Source organism: Molossus molossus, unplaced genomic scaffold (genome assembly GCF_014108415.1).
Source record: "Molossus molossus isolate mMolMol1 unplaced genomic scaffold, mMolMol1.p scaffold_m16_p_5, whole genome shotgun sequence".
Taxonomy (NCBI): Eukaryota; Metazoa; Chordata; class Mammalia; order Chiroptera; family Molossidae; genus Molossus; species Molossus molossus.
The window spans coordinates 85,971,838-85,993,819 of NW_023425388.1; the positions used below are offsets into that span (position 1 = coordinate 85,971,838).

General features: G+C 36.8%; 2 protein-coding genes across 5 annotated transcripts in view; one reads left to right on the forward strand and one right to left on the reverse strand.

The window, feature by feature from the left end:
* Positions 1–12,329, forward strand: part of TFG (trafficking from ER to golgi regulator) — a 34,947-nt gene extending 22,618 nt beyond the window's left edge. The window contains exons 7-9 of one of the 4 annotated variants that reach the window (XM_036243415.1): positions 7,612–7,710; positions 10,721–10,761; positions 11,523–11,899. In XM_036243415.1, the coding sequence (XP_036099308.1) occupies positions 7,612–7,710; positions 10,721–10,755 (134 nt within the window). In that variant the 3' untranslated portion in view covers positions 10,756–10,761; positions 11,523–11,899. Of the gene's footprint in view, positions 1–7,611; positions 7,711–10,720; positions 10,762–11,522 lie in introns of all 4 variants that reach the window. The other 3 variants (XM_036243413.1, XM_036243416.1, XM_036243414.1) reach the window with 3 other exon arrangements.
* A 1,468-nt stretch (positions 12,330–13,797) lies between these two features.
* The window catches only part of LOC118616995 (ABI family member 3 binding protein), a 188,635-nt gene continuing 180,450 nt past the window's right edge, over positions 13,798–21,982 (reverse strand). Inside the window, exons 59-63 of the mRNA XM_036242520.1 lie at positions 18,296–18,375; positions 17,482–17,511; positions 16,722–16,883; positions 15,126–15,248; positions 13,798–13,913 (exon numbers count right to left, since the gene is read on the reverse strand). Coding sequence (XP_036098413.1) covers positions 13,798–13,913; positions 15,126–15,248; positions 16,722–16,883; positions 17,482–17,511; positions 18,296–18,375 — 511 coding nt within the window. The remainder of the gene's footprint in view (positions 13,914–15,125; positions 15,249–16,721; positions 16,884–17,481; positions 17,512–18,295; positions 18,376–21,982) is intronic.

Here is a 21,982-nt window from a genome sequence, read left to right on the forward strand (position 1 = left end):
TGTGCCCTTGACCTGGAATTGAACCTGTGACCTTTCATTCCCTAAGCTGATGCTCTAACTGCTGAGCCAGACTGGCCAGCGCAAAAGCAGTTTATTTTAAAATCAAATTTTATGATGTGTCCTTGGATGAGCAATTTAATCTCTATGGGTTTTGATATTTTCTCACTTTAAATTGTGAAAATTGGACTAAGCCACTGGTTTTAAAAGAATGTCTAGTCTTGAATGAAATATAACTTAAAAGCTCAGTACTACAATATTATGATAAAATGGGGGTCATTGCCATGTCAGCGATTTTCAACCTTTTTCATCTCATGGCACACATAATCTAATTACTAAAATTCTGCGACATACCAAAAAATATATTTTTTGCTGATCTGAGAAAAAATAGGTATAATTTTGGTTGATTTACACGCGGGCGCGCACACACACACACAAACACAAACAATAATAATAATAATTATCTACCCTCTTTGCTTCAAAGTGACTTTTTAAAAAATCACGTGCCTATACTTGTATATAAGGATTTCTGGTACCAAGAATTAACAAATCAGATGCAACCTTATTATGTGATGTGACAAAGAGATGCAACTCTATTATATGACTTATATATTTATGGTTCAAGACAGGGTATTCACACCGGATGGCTATTGTATTGGCTCTTGTCGTTTTTTTATTTGACAATCAAAGGGAAAAGAGGTCAAATTGCATGTTTTCAAAATTATTGTGACACATTGGTTGGTTGAAAATCATTCCCATATGTGAAGGGAATTGAGAGGCCACAAGCTCGACACAAACTCTGGGAGCTCTGCAGAACATGGCTAAGTATAGTAGTTTCCACTTTTCCATGGTTTTGCTTTCTGCAAGTTGAGTTACCTGTGGTCTGAAAATATTAAATGGAAAATTCCAGAAATAATCCTTAATTTATAAATTTTGCACTGTTCTAGGTAGTATGATGAAATTTCGAGTCATCCTAACCAGGATATGAGTCATCTTTTGTCCACTGTACCCACACTATGTATGTTCCCTGCATGTTAGTCACCTAGTAGCTGTCTTGATTATACCTGTTGTGGTATCACAGTGCTTGTGTTCAAGTAGCCCTTATTTTACCTAATAATGATCCCAAAGCTATTCCCATAACTTTCATTACAGTATAGTGTCATAATTGTTCTATTTTATTATTGTTGTTAATCTCTTATTGTGCCTAATTTATAAACTGTATCATAGGTATCTATAGAAAAAACATTATACACACACACATATAGGATTGGGTATTATTCATGGTTTCAGATATCCACTGGGGATCTTGGAACATATTCCCTGTGGATAAATGGGAGAGAACCACTGGTTACTCATCTCTAGGGTTTCTTCCAGATATTAGAATGTTGGTTCTGTGAATTGCCCATTCATGAAAGGACCTTTAAAACTACACATTCTAGCCCTGGCTGGTGTGGATCAGTGGTTAGAGCATTGGCCTGTGCACTGGAAGGTTGCAGGTTCAATTTCTGGTCAAGGGCATATACCTGGGTTGCAACTTTGATTCCTGGCCCCAGTCAGGGTGTGTGCAGGAGGCAACCAATTGATGTGTCTCTCTCATATTGATGTTTTTTTCTCTCTTTCCTCTCACTCCTCCCATCCCTTCCATTTCTCTAAAAACCCATTCTGTAAAAATCAATGGGAAAAAATATCCTTGGGTGAGGATTAACAAAAAAACAAACTACACATTCCACTCTAAAACAAACACTAGGTGGTGCTCTAACTTTATTTTGTATAAAGGGGCCATGTGGTGGTGGTATGTATTTTCAGCAACAGAAGCAAGTGACTGAGTTTATCAATCACATTTAAAAAAAAGTTGTAGCCTAAAATGAACCAAGCACTTCCGTAATACTGTGGTGATACTGTTATTATACTTTTCCCATTGGATGGATGGTAGTCATAGGGACTAGTATGTGGCATTTTGCTGATGAATGAGTGGTTTTGAAAGAATTTCTTATTGCTTAAGCCTCTTCTCAACCTACTTTAGTCATAGTCTTCCCTTCGCACCAAGATGCAACTGCCAAAACTGTAACCAACTAGAGTGGAAGCGGAAGTGGACTGAAACAGGGAAGCAAAAGCAGATTTTGGGTATGATGGGAGTTTAATGGCTATATTGGGTTGACTAACATCTCTGTTTTTTTTTTTTTTTAATTTGTTTTTTTTCTTTATTGATTTTAGAGAGAGGAAGGGAGAGGGAGATAGAAACATCAGTGAAAGAGAACATCAACTGGCCGCCTCCTGCATGCCTCCCACTGCAGATTTGGCCCACAACCTGGGTATGTTCCCTGACCGGGAATCGAACTGGTGACTTCTTGGTGCATGGGTCGACACTCAACCACTGAGCCACAACAGCTGGGCACATCTATGTTTTTTAAAATTCTATTTTAAGCAATATATACTATTGTAGAATGGCAGTTGGAAGGATAATTATACCAGATAATGTTTGCTATTCACTTATACAGGTATGGGATTTAAGGCTACACTAATAATATCTCAGATTATTCTATTGGGTTTGTTTTAATTGAAAACTTATTTTTAAATAGGTAAAAATTTAAAAATATGAAAGGATATACAGTGAAAATTTAAGAATTCTCTCTCTCACCACTGACCCTTAGCAACCAAGTTCCCTTTTTCAAAGGCATCAGATTAACAGTTTGATAGGCATTGAAATCTTTTAGGATGGCATTAAATTCTTTTAAGATGGCATTAGTTGTATGCCTTGCTAAAGCTTCTTTAGTTTACATTATAACTTACAATGTAAAAAATTAATAACTGTACAGTCAGACGGTTAATATTCTGGAGATGATTCTCTAGTCCTGTCCAAAAATAAATAAAATGGAGGTCATATAAAATTAAAATTTTCTATTAGCCACATTAAAAAAGGTAAAATTAATTTTAATTATACATTTTATTAAATTCAGTATATCCAGTGTACCAAAATGTAATCATTATCTAAAAGTTATTAATGTTTTATATATATTTTTTCATACTGCATATTGGAAATCTGGGGTGTAATTTGAAACACTGCAAAACACAAACGGCATATCACAGTTAAGTCTAGCCACATTTCAGGTACATAGTCATATGTGACTACTGTATTGGATAACTCAACTCTAGAATAATATATCAATTATTTATAGATTTCCAAGGTGAATTATAAGCTACTTTTATGAATACATTTTGATGTAGTCCCTGACATCAGTAGTTAGTTAGATCAACTGCTGGTTATAATTTGCAAAGAATTATCAACATAAAAATCTATTACTAATTATTGATAAACATAGCAGTCTCTTATAGAAAATAATGTAAGATAAAATAAATAATTCTGAGTTGTTACTTAAATTCCATAAAAGGGACTTTGGAATTATAATTTTCTTTTCCAAGGATTTTAGTTTTAATATGTTCAGTTAAAAGGATCAACAAAATGTTGAACATCATGAAAAGAAACAAAATGGACAATATTATATTTTTTTCAGATAAATCAGGTACCTCTGTTACTGGAAAACTGTAGAGTTGAGTAATTGGCCAAAAACATGTATATTGTAAGTGATGAGGCTGCAGAGAAGATCACTAAAAGTCATCAGAGACCAGGAGGTATTGCTGTGTGACAATTCAAAAAGGTGGAAAGGATATCTGTAAAATCAGCTCAGCCGGTGTGGCTCAGTGATTGAGCATCGACCCATGCACCAAGAGGTTGCTGGTTCAAATCCTGGTCAGGGCACATGCCCAGGTTGTGGGCCCAATCTCCAGTGGGGGCATGCAGGAGGCAGCAGGTCAATGTTTCTCTCTCCTCTTCCTTTCTCTAAAAATTAATAAAGAAAAAAATGGGGTTTTTTTTGTTTTTTTGTTTGTTTTTATCCTCACCCGAGGACATTTTTTTCCATTTTTTGTTCAGATAGAGTGGGAGGGAGAAAGAGGAGAGAGCGAGAGAAACATCGATGTAAAAGGGACACATTGAGTGGCTGCCACCTGCATGACCAGCCAGGGCTAGGGACAAACTGCAGCCGAGGTACATGCCCTTAGTGGGAACTGAACCCAGGTCTCTCTGGACCACAGGCCGATGCTCTAACCGCTGAACCAAACCGGCCAGGGCAAGAAAAAAATGTTTTTTAATCTGTAAAATCATAATGATAAACTGAGTAGACTTCTAAATAGCTTGTATTTTGTACATTTTGAAATGTCAAAAGTAGGGATAGAATATATTTATCACCCCTCCCAGATACTTTTAAAAATTTTCCAAGATGTTTAAATCAAATCCTACACATTATTTCACTCAAATATTTCAGCATGCATGTCAAAATGATAACGTGAGATAAATGATTCAGTGTGAGAGGAGACTATACAAGGGAGTCTTTTATAATATAACCACCATCTAAATATTACAGCTAACAAAGTTAAGTGATTCTTAATGTCAGCACATACTATAGTTGACCTTTGCACAACATGGGCTTGACCTGCGTGGCTTCATTTATATGTGGATTTTTTTCACTATATAGTCGGCTCTTCATGTCCCCAGGCTTCATATCGGCAGATTCAACCAGCTGCAGATTGAAAATAGTATTTTTCATCTGCGCCTGGGAATCCTTGAATGGCAAGGATGAACTGTATGCATTGTTCTATACCATTATACTATTTATAAGGAATGTGAACAACTGCAGAGTTTGTCATCTGCAGGGGTCCTGGAACTAAACTCCCACAGATACCAAGGGACCACTGAAGTTTTTGGGGAGTTAAATGTTACACGTGGATTTGTGAGTTTGCATGAGGGGATGGCACCACTAATCCCTGCATTGTTCAAGGATCAACTGTAGTCTCTGTTTGAATTTTCCCATAACTACCTTATTATGGTTGGCAGCTTGTTCAAATCACAAGTATAACAAAGTTTACATTTTTTTTTTTTTTTTTATCCTCACCCGAGGACATTTTTCCATTTTTTGTACAGATAGAGTGGGAGGGAGAGAGAGAGAGGAAGATATATATAGAGAGAAACATCGATGTGAAAGGGACACATCGAGTGGCTGCCACCGCACAACCAACCAGGGCCGGGGACAAACTGCAACCGAAGTACGTGCCCTTAGCGGGAACCGAACCCGAGTCTCTCCGGACCGCAGTCCGACACTCTAACTGCTGAGCCAAACTGGCCAGGGCAAAGTTTACATTTTCTATTTGATTATGTGCCTTAAGTCTTTTTTTTTTTTCAGTCACCCATACATGTTTTCAAAGTCAAAACTATGTATATTAGTATTGCTTTGTAATAGATGCTATGTAATAGATGCTTAAAACATTTATTATCTCATATAGTTTCAGAGTCAGGGATCTGGGAGTAGCTTAGCTGGGTGGTTTTGGCTTAGGATCTCATGAGATTGCCGTCATCTAAAGCTTAATCCAAGCTGGAAGATCCATTTCCAAGGTGACTCCCTGTCATGGCTGTTGGCAGGAGGCTTCAGTTTCTCACAACATGGACCTCTCATACACTGCTTGGGTAACCTCATGACATGGCAGCTTCCACCAGAGTGAATGATCAAGAGAGGCTGTCATTTATGGCCTGTCCTCAGAAATGTCATTGTGATTTCTGCAATATTACATTGTTGCACAGGTCGGCCTTATTCAATATGAGAGGGGACTGACTATACAAGGGAATGAGCACTTTTTTTTTTGCTTATTCTTTGCTCATTTGTGTATTGTGGTACTCTAATTTCTAAGTATGTAAAGGGTACCAACCCATTGATATATATTGTACATGTGCAAAAGTCACCATGGAGGTTAGCTGCCACAAAGTGCAGTCCCAGAAGTCTCATCTGCACTCTTTGCTTCATGCTATTATCTTTCTCCCCCTAGGTAATATAGTTTTATTACTTTTATTCTACCATTGCTTCTTTCTGAAAATATAATACACAAAACATAAATAATATATATATTTTTTTACTCAAAACATAGCTTGCTCTAAACTATGTCTGCATTTTGCTTTGTCACTTAATCATTATGTCCTATAGCTCTCTGCTTACAAGTATGTGAAATTATTCCTCCCTTTTACAACTAAATATAGATTTCTTAGTTATATTTTAAAATACTGTGACAGAGAATCCCATTTTGGACTTGAAAGAAATGTGTTTAAAATGAGTAAAAGGAATATAGGAATACATTATAGAGGTAGGAATAAACCTCTGAAACTTTTAACCCCGGAGTGGCATTTTCATAATGAGTTTACAGCCAATTAGGAAAAAAAAATAGTGTGTATTTCTTTAAGAATAGTTGTACCCTTTCAGTTTTTACTGAGGGAAACATGCTTTTTTGAGTGTGAGTTCCTTAGAATCATTGATGGCAACAGTCTATATACCGTAATCTCAGCCTTTTTGATGATACCCAAGTTAATATTAAATGAAATAATGTGTACACAACTCCTCTTAAACTAAAGTTCTAGAGTTATACCTGGGTACCAGTGATAGTTCTTAATCAGCTGTGACATATTGACCTCAGGTAGATGGCTTAATTTTTTCATACTTGAAATAAGGATTGTTAATGAGGTTAATTTCCCTCCATGTATTTATTGCCTGTTCTTTGCTCATTTTTGTATTATAGAATTAATTGTTCTTATTTTTAAGAATTAGAGCCCATTGCCATACACTATACATGTGCCTCCCTCCCCCCTAATTATATTTCTGTACCAGATTCTGGTCACTACTGTTCTAAAATTTAGTTACGGAATATAATCCAGGATTAAGGTGGTTATCTTCTTAAGTGATTAACTTGTGAGTACTACCTTTTATGCTAAATTATTAAGAAAGCATTTAAGAAACTTTTGCCAGTTTTTTGTTTTATTTTGGAAGAGGATTAATAACTTAAAAATAGCTGAGCAAATTTTATTTCTATCATAAAACGCATACAACTGCTTGCTAGGAAATGAGCTGGCTATAAGTACAGGCGTATCTCAGTGCTGTAGCACGTGGGGTTGAGCAGCAGTCCAGCAGAGTGGGCTGTATGCCTGGATCTCAGCCTGTGAGTGCTGGTTGCCAACGGCACTTCAGTTAGAGAGACACTAGATAATACATTGACTTTTTTCAGTAGCATCTCTTTCTGAGGAACCATTTAGACTTTATCAGATTCCACATGATTGGCCAGGGTCTTCAGATGACAGAAAAGCAAACTGTTGTCAAATGCCAAAGGTGTCTTTGAGGTCTGGAATGAAAGATAATTGTGTAATTCCTTGCTACCAAAGAGTCCATTCATATGGTAACAAAAAAAAGTTCAAACCTTTACATGACAAATAAGTGTTTTAGGAAAGATTTGGGAGCTATTAATGGTGTGTGTCTCTTTTCTCAGATTTTTATTTGTTGGTTTTTGACTTGCTTGATTTTTATTGAACATTAGCAGTACATACCTGTTGGTAGTTGGGTTTAAAAACACTTGTTAAATTGTTCCTTCTCTACTTCATTGACATTTAAAGGGAAATAAACATTCTCGTATCTTTGTTACTGGGTATGTTAATGTGTTTGGATGGGCAGAGAATTAAATGTGCCATAAAAGTATTTTTTTTTTCTGCCGAGTTAAACCTGTCTTTTTTCTCTTGTCTTTTTTTAGGTCAGATGTACCAACAGTACCCGCAGCAGGCTGGTTATGGTGCTCAGCAACCGCAGGCACCACCTCAGCCACCACAGCAGTATGGCCTTCAGTATTCAGGTGAGCAGGTGTCCAGAGGAAGCTGGCGCATGGTTTTGGAGCTGTTGCTATACTCATTAAATGTTAATCCTTTCCTCTTAAGTCCTTGATTTGTAATGTTGTCATAGCAGATAGTAAGTATTTATTTATTGGGGAAATAACATTTGTTTTATTTTAAAATATTTTGCATAAATATTTTATTGTAAATCAACATTTCCGTTTTCCAGGGGGCAAGTAAAACTTACAGTCATAGTAGATGATTCTGTAATAACTTGTGGTATAAAGTTTTTAATACAAAGCTATCTCCTATTGATGTGATCAGCTATCTCTTAGATGACTTAGAATTGCAAAAATATAAGATTTTTTTCTTTCATTAATGTAACTCATAATCCCAGTATATGTAGTGCCTGTAAAGAGATTAATACTCATTCACTCATACATGGAAAGGTGATCTTTATACCTAAATAAGAACCAAATTAAGCTACTTAGGTTTTTAAGTCTCCCAAAAGTATGTATGAATACCAAAAGCAGCCCCCTATTTCCCCAAAAAAGAATTGTGTAAAACCTAATTTAGGCAGTTAAGAACATTAAATATAGTTGTTTTAAATAGACATCCTGAAGATTTTGTTTGATCATTTGACCATTGAAGATTATCCATACTTAAATATGATAAATGGCTTTAATATTAATTCGGGTAATTTTTACCTTTGCTAGAGTGTGTGTTCAACTCTTGTTTTATAGTGAAACATTTAAGTTTCAGATTTCAACTATAATTAGTTTATCTGAATTTTGCCTAATTTCTTTTATTTTTTATTTTTGTATTGATTTTAGAGAGAGAGGAAGGGAGCGGGAGAGAGAGAGAGAAACATTGGTGAGAGAGAACATTGAATGGCGCCTCCTGAATGCCCCCCACTGGGATTTGGCCCACAACCTGGGCATGTGCCAGGCTGCCTAATTTCTGTTTTATGGAGTTCTGTAGTATAAACTAGAGCAGGCATCAGCAAACACCAAATCTGGCTTGTCACCAATTTTTGTGAATAAAGTTTTATTGGAACATATCAGCACCCATTCATTTTTTATACTACCTACTGGTGCTTTGGCACTACAATGGCACAGTTGAATAGTTGCAATAGAGACTGTGTGGCCCACAAAAATATAGAATGTTTACTATCTGGCTCTTTACAGAAGAAAAGCTTGCCTGTCCCTGAACTAGACCACAGTATTCTGTCATTAATTGCAGTTTGACATGTTTTCACACGATTTTTATTTGGATTGTATTTGCTATTAAATAGAGTAATTTAACCTGAGCTGCTAGTTTTTAATTATATAAAATAGGTAGAATGAGTTCAAACTTACTATGATATTAGAAGGAAGGTTATTTTTAGAATGTAGTCCTTAAAATTAAAGAAAATAAGAATGTTACAAATTATGTAATTTGTAGAAATCATAGACATCAGAGTGGAAGAGAACTGATCATCATCTAATCCAGGGGATTTCAGTCCTCAGTATGTTTCAGAAACACCCAGAGAGCTTTTGTTGAAAGTTACGTGTGCCTTGGCCCTTCTCCCAGAGATTTTGTTCCATTTAGTCTGGGTGGAACTCAGGCTTTGTTATTTTAGAAGCATTGCAGGTCATTCTAAAGTACAGCAGGGTTGGGACCACTGATTTTGTCCCACTCACTCATTTTATAAATGAGGCAACTGGAGAGGTTGTGACGCACTGAAGGACGTGCAGCCATTCAGTGGGGTTGCTAGATCAGAACCCAGTGCACTTGACTTTTCAGTTAATTACTTTCCTATATATCATTCTGCATTCTCAAACTTAGATCAGGGGTTGGCAGACTTTTCCACCATAAAAGGCTAGATAGTAAATATTTTAGACTTTGCCCTGGCTGGTTTGGCTCAGCGGTTAGAGCGTTGGCCTGTGGACCAGAGAGTCCTGGATTCGGTTCCTGCTAAGGGCACATACCTCAGTTGCAGTGGTCCCTGGCCCTGGTGGGGGTCATGTGGGTGGCAACCACTTGATGTGTCTCTCTCACATCGATGTTTCTCTGTCTCCCTTCCTCTCCCTCCTGCTCCATCCTCAGGTGAGGGGAAAAAAAAAGGCTTTATGGACCATATGACCACCCCTTGTCCTATAGTACTCATTTATTTAAAAAAAACAAACAAACCACAATTTTCATTTTCTTATGATTTTTGGTGTTCTTTCAGGTTACTCATTCTTTAAGGGAGAGGATGTTGGTTTGAGGGAAAGTATACATTAAATTTAGAAGTGTTGTCAATTGTTTTGGTCAAAGACTAGTAGGTTGCTAATGAAATAGCATTTTAGGCCCTTAGGGGTTAGTCTCTCTCTCTGAAGAAATAATTAAGGATCTGATTGTTTCCAGACTCAGTTAAAAGCCAGTTTAGATTTCAGTTGCCAGGATGAAAAGGCAGTTTTGTTTTTTGCTCACAGTCTTAAGTTGAATAGACATTTTCAGTATAAAAGCTGAGTCCTGTTTCTCCAAAATATTATAGTAAAAAATGTAAGTTAGAAATTTTTATGTAGAAGATAGGAGAAACTGTATGACATTCAAGATTTGATCATGAATTGAGTTCAATGTTTAGATAATATAAGTAAAATGCATTAGTTATTAAAAATTAAACTTGCTCTTAATGGTTTTAGCCAGAGTCTCCACTCTGAATAAAATTTAGCTTTTTTGAAATTGTCTTTGTATTTCTGATCCCACTAGTCCTATTAACTTGAATTTGATTGGGAGATGGGAATAGCCAACTGAATACTCTGCTTGGAGACTAAGTGGTGGTGGTAACATTGGACCATTTTTGACACTGCTGGTTTGCCAGTTTCCCTCTGACCTTTTCCAGTTTTATTCATGGACTTTGTCAAAAAGGTTTCTTTCATGAGTAAATTTTGAACCCAGGTTCAAGGTGAGTTCAGAATATACTCAAATTCATTCAATCCTTTTTTTTTAAATGCAGGGTTGTACATATTTTAATAATTTTCTTATGTATCTGGTATTTAATGCTGACAGGATTCCAGTCAATGGAGAGGTTTCATTGCAAGTAGCTGCAGGTGTGTTTCATGGTAGAGATAAAAGTTTTTAGTGAAGCAGACATTTTCTTTTCAAAAAAAATTTACATCCTTAGTAAATAATGAATATAGATGTTGCTCTTTATGTGTTTGTTGTTACTGCTAAAACATAATTTTGAGTTGTAAAGGCAAACAAACATCAGATACTAAATCTAAAAAAAGTGAAAGATTTTAAGTGTTATGAAGATGGGTACTTAATGTTTACTCTTAAATGGCTTAGTTTCTATGGAGTGACTGAACGAACCTTTAAAGAATCTCAATAGCAAAATAGATGTATTTGTAGCACCATTGTTTCATTTTTAAATATTAATTCTGTACAGTGTGTTTTATTTGGAACTGTTGTTAATTAGGCCTTTTCTCAAAACCAGGTTAATGACTAGTTTTTGTATTCATTCTGACCTTTATCATTTGAGCATCTACTCTATACTAGAATTATATTAGAATAGGAATTTGCTCTCAGGTTTTATATAGTCTAGAAGCAGTTGTAATGAAGAAATATATGTATACAGGTTTCAATTTAATATGAGCAGGTTTTTAAAAATTTTAGAAATTTTTAGATACCACTTGGTCTGGAAATAATATTACATAATAGAATCTACTACCCTACTTGTTATATAAATACTTAGAATTAAGTTTGTTAAATTTCTCATCATTTTTGGTCCATAACAGTAAAGGCTATTTCTCTGGCAAATTTTTACCAACAGAAAAATACTATTTATACATTATTTATTTTGCCTTTTCAGCAGGCTATAGTCAGCAGACTGGACCCCAACAAGCTCAGCAGTTCCAGGGATATGGCCAGCAAGCAACTTCCCAGGCACCAGCTGCTGCTTTTGCTGGTCAGCCTCAACTGCCTGCTCAACCGCCACAGCAATACCAGGCGAGCAGTTACCCTCCACATACTTACGCTACCCAAACTTCTCAGCCTACTAATTATACCGTGGCCCCTGCCTCACAGCCTGGGATGGCTCCTCGCCAACCTGGGGCCTATCAACCAAGACCAGGTTTTACTCAGTCTGCAAGTACCATGACCCCTCCTCCAAGTGGGCCTAACCCTTTTGCACGTAACCGTCCTCCCTTTGGTCAGGGCTATACCCAACCTGGACCTGGGTATCGATAAAGAGGCTCAGCTACACTGATGAATGTAGCTGCTAGCTGTTTGCCTCCCCAAAGACTCCAATACTACTATTTTATTTTAATTTGTATTGAAGTTCAGAAATTAAAAAAGCAGAGCATTTTCTATGATGTCATTGTTGCTGTTAATTAAAAGTATAATTTGCTAGAACACAAAAAAGACCAAAATGAAAGTTTTTCCTCCCCTGCTTAAAAGTGTAGCAGCTGCCTAGTAATTTTGGAACACTACTCTTATGTGTGTGTAAAGTGATTGACTTTCTAGCTTGCCTTGTGCAGAGGTTATTAAAGTTTAGCCATCTTATTTGGCTTTTTACTATTAACATGATGTACTAAAAGTAGATCTCTTTGAAAAGACAACTAGATATTATGTATAAAATGTAACATTGATAGGTTAATAAAGATGATTGAATCCATTAGTGGTCTTGTAGTTTAATTTAGTCACTAACATTATATACACATGAGAAAAAAGCAAGAAATAAATCCTTATCGATATTTTGTCTGAAAATGAAATGTAGATGATTTAACTTAGAAGAGTTTCCAGTTTCTATTCAGAGAAACACAGTGCTGTTTGATTTTTGTCCTGACTTGAAAGAAATGCATTTAACAATCATTGGCTTAAAACGATGAAACTTTAAAATATGTGTCACAAGAAGATAGATTAGTATTATATATAAACACAACAGATACAGTATTAAAAGCTATCAGGAGGTTTTGGTAGGTCCTGAATAAGTTTGTGATTTTACTTACGGAGATGAATCATTCAGAAATAAAAAAAAACACTCAGCATTAAAAAAAAACCTACATCTCTTTATTGCAGAGTTTCTACTTCTTTGAAAAGTATAGAACGTAGCGTTGGTAAAATTGAAGCATGTTGAAAGGGGTTAGCGCAGAGTCCTCAGAATGAGGGCAGTAATGCAGCATCCTCACCCCCTCCCCAAATGCAAAATGAGTCTGATTTTCAGTGAGGGTTAAGTTAGAATATGAAGAACATCCTCTGATACATTCATTCCTAGAAGTCTTATGTGTGAAAATGCAGTAAATATCCTGTAAAATGGTAGAGATCTTACTCTGTTGTTTTGTGCTCAGACTTCACATTCAGTTTCTGCATACGGCTTGTTTAGAATTATAGTAAAAACAATATGAAGACAGTTGCTTAGAGAGTTTGACAAAGTATATTCAGCCATTGTAATACATAATTATGAGTAGAGTAAGAAAAAAATGTATTTTTGAAACAATATATCATTCTCAATTCTATTTTTAGCTGAAATGAAATTAATTTAAATAAAACCCTCGTAGTAATTTGCAAATATTTGAGGAAGTGCATATTCACATGAATGTTTATTTAAATACTTCAGAAAAGCTGTTCAGCTATTGTTAAAAAATGGAAGTTTAAATAAACATGTGAATAATAGGACCTTTTTCCGCCAGATATATATGCTGAAGTTAATCTGATCTAATAAGTTAAACCAAGGAGAGATTTATGGAATTAACTCACCAGTAGGAATAATACACATTAATAAAAGTAAACGTTTTTTTAAAAGTATATTAGTTTTGATGTTAATTGTTATTAAAAGTATCTCAAACATTACAACAGTGTGATAAATAATATACAAATGATCTCTTAAAATACCATGAATAGGGAGCCAGCTTCCCCAAAAAATGTTACTCTGTTAATATCTTGCTTTCTTAAAATGACTTTGTAAAACCTGATAAATATTCTCAGCAATCTTTCTAATAAACATCTAATATTGCTATCAATTAGATTTTAAACTTTTATACATAGTAAACAGAACAGCTTTAAATGAACGTGACAAATACCATAGTTTTGCAGTTATTTTTTTGCCACGACGAAACAGAAGGCACTTGTGAACATGATTGCAGCATCTACCATTTTCCAGGAATTGTGGTCCCACATTCATACCACTGAACGTAATTGATTTGGGTGTGACCACCGATTTCTCCAAATTGGACAGGCTCCTGGCGAACTGCTCTGAAATAGCCTAAGAGGGAAAATTAATTATAATAGCTGCTGTGTTATATTTTTGCCCTCGTTGCTCATAGATTGAATGGCTGAAGGTCACTCTACTCTAGGTGAAGTGTTTTAGGAACTGGATAGCAACAGAGGCCATGGTGTCTTTCCTGAGATCTTAACAGTGGCTGAACATCAGGGGCACCGGAAACTCCTTAACAAGTTAGCGTGGGGCTGTTGGCAATGTGAAACAAAGCTGGAAAGGGGCAGGAGTCAGAGGGGTTTTGTGTTTTTGAGTGTCATTGACTATGTCCAGTATACTCTGTCTTATGTGAAAGTGTTCTTTCTGCACATTGCCGACTGGTGTGGTCTGTGAAGAACTAACCTGAGGGAAGGTGCTATATTGACCACAATGTTAAGGGTAGTTCTAAGTTTGCTACATTTCTAAGAACTAAACTTAGGCAAAACTTTCAAGGACCCTATACTAAGTGATTAAAATTTTCTGTAAATGTAAAATATTATAGAAATAAAAATGATTATGTTTTATATCCAATCCCTATGGGACAGCAGTTTCAACTTCCTGTTTATGGGTTCACAGCTCTTATTAAGGCATCTTTTCTATGGTGGGTATTTTTAAGTGCCAGTGAACAAAATGTGTTGCTGAAAAGACTAGTAAAGTACCTAACGAACATCTTGATGATTCCTGTGTAATGCGGATAACAAATTAATTTTCATCTTTTTAATCCTCATTAAGCAGCTTAGTGCTAATATCTTCAGCATTACAGTGGTTATTTCTTAACAGAATTGTTCTATTTTAATTGAATTTATATAATTAAGGCAAATAATGCTTTTTCCATTTGTGGTAGTCTAAGTTTTCTTTAAAAAATGTTTTAAGGGAATAAAAAATGCCTATGTGCTCAGTATTGACAAAAATCATAAAGGTGATAAATGAATGATTTAACTTTAGGAAACACTTGTTTTATTCAGGTTTCCTTGAAGTAGAATGTATTTATATATGTGTAACTTTCTTTGGCCCTAAGGAATAGAGTCCTAGGGGCAAGGAGGAATGTTGAGACACTTTTATTAAAGTCTTCATACTAAGTAAGGGCTTATGAAAGCTTTTTTCTTTCTAGTCAAATCATAACAGTACTTCTATAGAAAAGTGATTGTGTTCCTCAGCTTGAGTTCTTTTTGGGTTAATTTATAAAACCGTCTTGTTTATGAAGGGACTCAGGACACATACCTTCTTTTGTGGGTAACTGGTCAGAAGTCAGTTGCTGTCCTGTGCGTCCATCTAAAAACGAGTCCACGAATTGGCAGTGATCTTCTCCATGGCCTCTCTGATCGCCTATGTTATAAAATTTTCCTGAAGAACCAAAAATTAAAAGTATCATAAAATGTTTTCTTTGATATGGGACAATTCTGAAATAATCAAATTGTTTCAAATAATCCATCTTTCCTGGTCTTGTACTTTCTCCCAACTTTTGCCCTAGTTGATGCCACCAGTGCCTCTTGACTGAACTATGAACAGTCTCCCAGCTGACATTCATTCTTCCTTTCCTCCTATCTCCTGCATCTTTTAAAACTGCCACTCAGATAATGTTACTCCCCTCCAGCAATCTCCTATTGTACTCAGAATAAAACCCAAAGTCTCACCTGGCTTCAAAGCTCCCCATGACTTCATACCTGCCTGCCTTGTCCTCTTACTAAGCCTCAGCCACACTAGTGGGACTGGTTAGGCATGTTCTGCCACAGGCCTTTGCATTTCTCTTTCCTCTACCTCAGCTTTGTCCCTAGATCTTTGCTTGGTTGGTGCCCTCTGGTAGTTTTTTTCTTAGCACAAGTGTTATCTTTTCAGAGAGGCTTTTTCTAACCCTTCTAACTAAATGAAAGGAGCTTCCATTCAGCCGATTTCTCCCACTCTTTAAGTTTTTTTTCCAAAGCACTATGTGAAATTCTTATTAACATATTTGTTGCCTGTCTCTTTCAACTAGATTGTAAGCTGCAAGAAGGCTTGCTTGTGTCTTGTTTGCTGCTTTGTCCCCAGCACTGGGAACTGTCAGAATAAAGCAGATACTGTTTATTGAATGATTGAACAAATGTCTCCCTTTCTATGTCGGGGCAAGCCTTTATTTAAAATTTTTAATGTGTGAGCACAGAAGAGAAAATAGTAACCTGCTGAGTCTGGGGCAAGGGCTTATAACCCATCCGGCCAGGTGTTGTAATCTTGATCTTGTCTCTAGCAGACTTAAAATTTTAATTGTTGCCCTGGCCGGTTTGGCTCAGCGGTTAAAGCGTTGGCCTGTGGCCTGGAGAGACCCGGGTTCGGTTCCTGCTAAGGGCACGTACCTCAGTTGCAGTTTGTCCCTGACCCTGGTTGGGTTGTGAGGGTGTCCCTCGATGTGTCCCTTTTACATCAGTGTTTCTCTCTCCCTCCCACTCTATCTGAACAAAATATCGAAACATGTCCTCGGGTGAGGATAAAAAAAAAGAAAATTTAATTGTCATATTCCTTCCATGGTTACTGTTAGATACACTCATTTTATTATCAGGATTTTTATCCCTGGTTGGCTGTAAGAAAGTTGAGCTTGAACATGGGTAGTGTCTTTACATTCAAGTTTGCCATAATGGCACTGTTCAAATTGCATTTTCATTGTTTACCTTCTAATAGTATGTCTCAAATCTTTGTTTTCTAGGCTATTTTAGTAACATTTTGTTCAAAAAGAAAATTTGTGTTTACATCATACCTTAGTTTCTGTCCAAAGAAAAGACAAAGTTACAGAATGCTGCAAAGCTCCCCTGAAGGACAAGACTCAAAGGAGCTGGTAGCTTTGCTTACCTGTGAGCGAGTCGCTCAGGTAAATCTTGTATCTGAGAGAGTTGCACAGTTGCACCCCGACAAACTTTTTATACCATGTCCTTTTGACATACTGTTTCCCCTTACATTCTGAGTAAGAGTCTGAATCAAAGGGTCTTTCTGTCCAAATGGCATCTCTTCCTCCTGCATAAGGAAAACATGGTTCGAGTTCAGTATCTGACTTTGGGTACTGAACAGCTGTCTTAAAAGCTTTAAAAAACAAAACCAAACAGTTTGCAAAGTTCACTGTCAACTTGCTGGTGCCTGGTTTTTCTAAATATTGGAGCGAAAAATATTATAGTTTACATACAGAAAGCCCCAATTAAGTTCCCGTCAATAGTGATGTAAATGTTAAAGGAGTATTTTTAGGTGTTGAATAGCCTTTGCAGTGATAGATGTAGACAGCATCCTGAGGAAATAGTTTTTGCAGCATATACAATTTAAACAGCTGCTCTAATGTGACTTGTTATTAAAAGTGGAAATGAGGATGGTATACCTTGACAATTATTAAACAGAAAATTTGGTACATGAACCAGAGCAAGTTTCAAAATGCCCAACTTGTCCCCAAAACATCATAGGCTGTCAGTGAAACTGAATGTTCTGCATAAGCATTCACACCTGATTGATAACGCTAAGACTAAAGGGACTAAAGTGAAATCATGACTCGCATTCTACTATGTCTGTGTAGTTGAATCGGTTTTGAAAAGCATGTAGTTGTATTCACATTGAGACAGGTACTTACCAGAAACTGGCTCGCTCACTCTCGGATCCGCTGAGGAGAAACAGCAACACAGTCAGGTTACCAAGTAAGTAGGTCTCAGTGTCCCAGTGGCACAGTGAAGAAGGTGGGTGCTTACAGTTGTTAAGAAATTTTACTTACAGAATGGTCCTCTTTCTTAAAGGGAATTGGAAGTGTGTGTGTCGTTTTGGAAATCGCTCCCAATTGGAAATCTGCCAGATAGTCAGCTGTGTCTTTTATTTGTAATTTAAGTAGTTAGACGTCTTAATTGCTGTTCTAGCTTTTGCTCCCACTTTAAAAGCTTCTCTTTGTTTCATACAAAAACTACTGATGATAAAATCACCAAGATGCCATGAACTGCAGTTGTTGTAAAAATTATACAAATAAATGATGCTGTGAGTACAGATGTATCTCGTTAGGGAATTGGAGCTTAGAAGGTCAAATAAGAGAATTTCACAGCTGCTTATCATAAAACAAATCTATCAGATGAACTCTTTCCAGATTTAGTGTAGCTCAGCATGTCTGATTTGATTCTAGGCACTGATGCTGGCATACAGAACAACATTCATTCACTAGATTTTTCAACATTTTTTTTTAAACTGATACACCTAACTTTATTTCAGACATCAAAATAAATGAGGAAGCACATAAGTGGTATTTCCCTATGGGTACCCTCATCAATTGTTTTTTTTCCCATAGATGATTTTTTGAAATTCAAGAAACTGTACACAGTTTTTGGCTGGATTCCAAACAAGCTCCCTATTGCAAAACACCGTGGCCCTTTACATCCTGTTGGGAACGCTGCTGACGGGATTACCTGATTCAGTGCTGAATGCCACTGTGTTGCTGGGTGGGCCTTCTCCAAGGGGGTTTTTTGGTTTCACCTGGAATTCATAGCTGTGTAGGGGGGAAATTAAAACAGAACTGTAATATATTGCTCAGGGGTAGGAAACAGCATTCCTTTGGTCTTTCCTGAGTCTGTCTTGAAATTGTGGTGACAGTCTGTCTAGTACATAGGTTCTAGAAGCATGAGGAAGGAAAAAAATGATTCAATCTTACTTGCTAAATAGCTTATCTAATGTTTTGTATAACAGGGTTAATAAAATAGTTGTCTTTTAAAAATTCCAAATTAGTATAAATAACAAAGTTGGTAATGGATATATAGGAAAGAGGTATGTGGTGGACCCAGGCTAATTCCAGCAACAAGGACCCTCAGTTTTCTTCAGAAGTTTCAGCTACTTCCTGGGGGAAAGAAGTAGAAAGAGGCCTTTTATTCCCCCCAGAGCCTTGGGCTTAGGCAGTGCTCCTTTGTGGGCTTTGCACTGCCTGTGTCAGAATCTCATATCACAGCAGCAGTGGGGAAAGTTTGTTTTAAATGCAGACTTCTTGCCCTGGACGGTTTGGCTCAGCGGTTAGAGCGTCGGCCTGCGGTCCAGAGAGACCCGGGTTCGTTTCCCGCGATGGGCATGTACCTCGGTTGCAGTTTGTCCCCAGCCCTGGTTGGGTCATGTGGGTGGCAGCCACTCGATGTGTCCCTTTCACATCGATGTTTCTCTCTATGTCTCTTCCTCTCTCTCCCTCCCGCTCTGTCTGAACAGAAAATGAAAAAATGTCCTCGGGTGAGGATAAAAAAATAAATAAATAAATGCAGACTTCTTGCTCCATCATACATACTGAATCCATTTTTTGGAGGGGATCCAGGTAGGAATTCATAACAAGTTCCTGAGGTGAATCCTGCCTCCACTGACATTTGAGAACTATTAGACTAAACTATGGAAACAGACGCACATGAAAATATTTATTTACAAGGATTTCCTGGTCATGTCTCCTGGAACTCAGATCTTCTGTGGATCACAGGAAGCCCAGCATCTCCAGAATAGGGGCATGGAATTGGCACCTCTTGAAGAGCATGGGCACAAAGACATACTTTTCTCTCCTTCGATAAGACAGATTCATATGGGCCAGGCTCTTAGCCTTTGCGTTAAACAAACAATACACAAAAGAAACCCAGATCTTTTGGAGTTATAAGTATGTTTGATTCTATCCTTAAGAAGTATGCATTACATTGCTATGCAATTTAATTCATAGAATACTTAAGCAGAACAAATCCTTTTAAGAAATTTAAATACTAAAGTTATTTTCCATTTGCCTAAAACTAGGAGTTCTGTCAGCACACTTTGCAGCAAAGTATTTTGGACATACAATCAACTTGAGTTAGCTGACGTATGAGGAGTCTCAAATTTGTATGAGAGATAATTCCCATTTATGAAAAGTTTGTTAATTGAATAAAAATGCAGAACACACAAGAGAAAGGTATTTTATAACTAAGTGAAAAAACAAGAATGACAGCTCTCAGTTTGGTACGGAGTATGTCAAATGAGCAATAACAGAACTTGGGCTCAAGGAATTGGTTTTTTTACTAAGGCATTGCAGTAATTCCACTGCTGGGATCTATCGGGCAAATTCTAGCATTGCCACAACGGCAACCACTTTTGGGTGACTTACTATGTATCGGACACAATCATTCTGCATATATAAATACACAAACCTCAAGAGATCAGTGTTATTCTATTTTTTTCAGTTAAGACTAATGAGGCTCTTAACCATTTTTGTCTGCTTTTGCAAACTTTGTGAAATGAGGATTAATATGGTTTTTAATGAGAGACTGCACATCAAAGCATTTTGTAAACTAATCAACTGATACAAGGTGCCATTATTACTTGCAATTAGAGAATGCCAATATGAAACCACCCATGTCGCCCTGGCTAGTGTGGCTTGGTTGGAGCATTGTTCCCATACACCAAAAGGTGGTGTGTTTGATCCCCAGTTAGGGAGCATGCGGGAGGCAACAGACTGATGTTTCTCACATCAATGTTCCTCTTTCTCTCTAAAAAACAAAAAAGTCAATAAAAAATTCTATCCATGTCACCCATTTAAATAAATTGTACATACACAGGGTATTTTGGCACAATATTTTCTAGAGATGAAATTCTTGCTCAGAAGCCTGATGACCTTAAAACAAAAACAAACCAATATGATGAACTGATAATGGAAAAAAGAAATCACAGGCATCTGGACTTTGATTCAAGTGGGCAGTGCTTTCCACGTTCCAGTCCACTGCCAGAAGCCCTGTGCTTTGGCCAACTCTGATGGCTGGAATCATCTCCGTGTCTTTTTATTTTGCAGTTATTTACACTTCAGCTCTACTTGTAGGATGGGCACAGATATTCCTATGAAACTTTGTGGTTTTTTTTCCAACATTTTGTGATCCTTGACAGGTTCCGAAGAAATCATTTTACACTGAATTTAATTAACAGCATGGGAACTAAAAGGCCACATAGTTTTGGCTGACTAAACCCTATGTAAAGAGAAAATATTTGAAGTGGTAAAGTTTTTCCCAAGAAGCTATCTATCACAAGATTTATGACACTATGTTAGTGTTGATTGTACATATGAAATAAGCACAGAATGCTATTTTAAATATTTATAAAGGACAAGCAAGTTATTTAAAAATAAGTATAGAATAAATACTTTGAGGAAGGTTTGGAAGATCAAGTTAAGGGAATTTTACAAATACAAGAACAAAAAGTCAAAAGAGATGGAAAGTGAGAGAAAATAAGGAAATTGGATTATTTCAGGGAATATAATACCTAAATAGTAGGTTCTAGAAAAGCTAGGAGGGGAAAGGAGGGTAGAAAGTTGTCTTAGAAATTATGTAAGTAATTCATCAGAACTGAAAGACAGGACATTACAGATTAAAAAGGCCTAATATACACCCAGAAAAATGAAAAGAAAAAAAACACACAAAAAAAACTATCCAAAGTAAGGTTGGGGGTTTGGTGGATGAACAAAATGGAACCTTGAGGTACGCATTCTCTCAGCCTGGCCAGCCAAGGATCAAAATATGCTTATGAATAGATAAGGTATGCATGGATATGCATTGGACCGCCACCCTGAGTGTAAAGTATATGTGTGAATAGATAATTGGGTTCGGAAAGCCACCTGAGAGCGACAATGGGCGATACGCCCAAGTGTGAGTGTATTTGTTAGTATCTCTGCTGAAAACAGCCAGAGACAGGAAATATACTGTAAGGTCAGCAGAGATGTGATCGCAAGGACTTAATTACCTAAAACACCATGTAACCTAGGGAAACACTTTGCAAATAAATTGGGCTGCATCCAGAGATCTGGAGTATTTGCTTCCTTGCAATGTTCCCCCTCATTCCAAGCAGTGTCTGCTTGTAGTTCATTGTGTTGTGATGGCCCTGGCAGGCTGAGAGAGTTGGCACCAAAGCATGTTGCAGAACTTCAGAGTATGGCACAAAGACCAGATCTTAAAAGTTTCTGAGAAGAAAATAGGTCCCATTCAAAGGATCCAGAATCAGAATAACATTTGACTTCTAGCAGCACTGGAAGTTAGAAAACAGTGGAACAATGTCTCCAAAAGTCTTCATTTTATCCTAAAGTCCATGTTTGGTTAAATAATGGTAGTGGAGTAAAACAG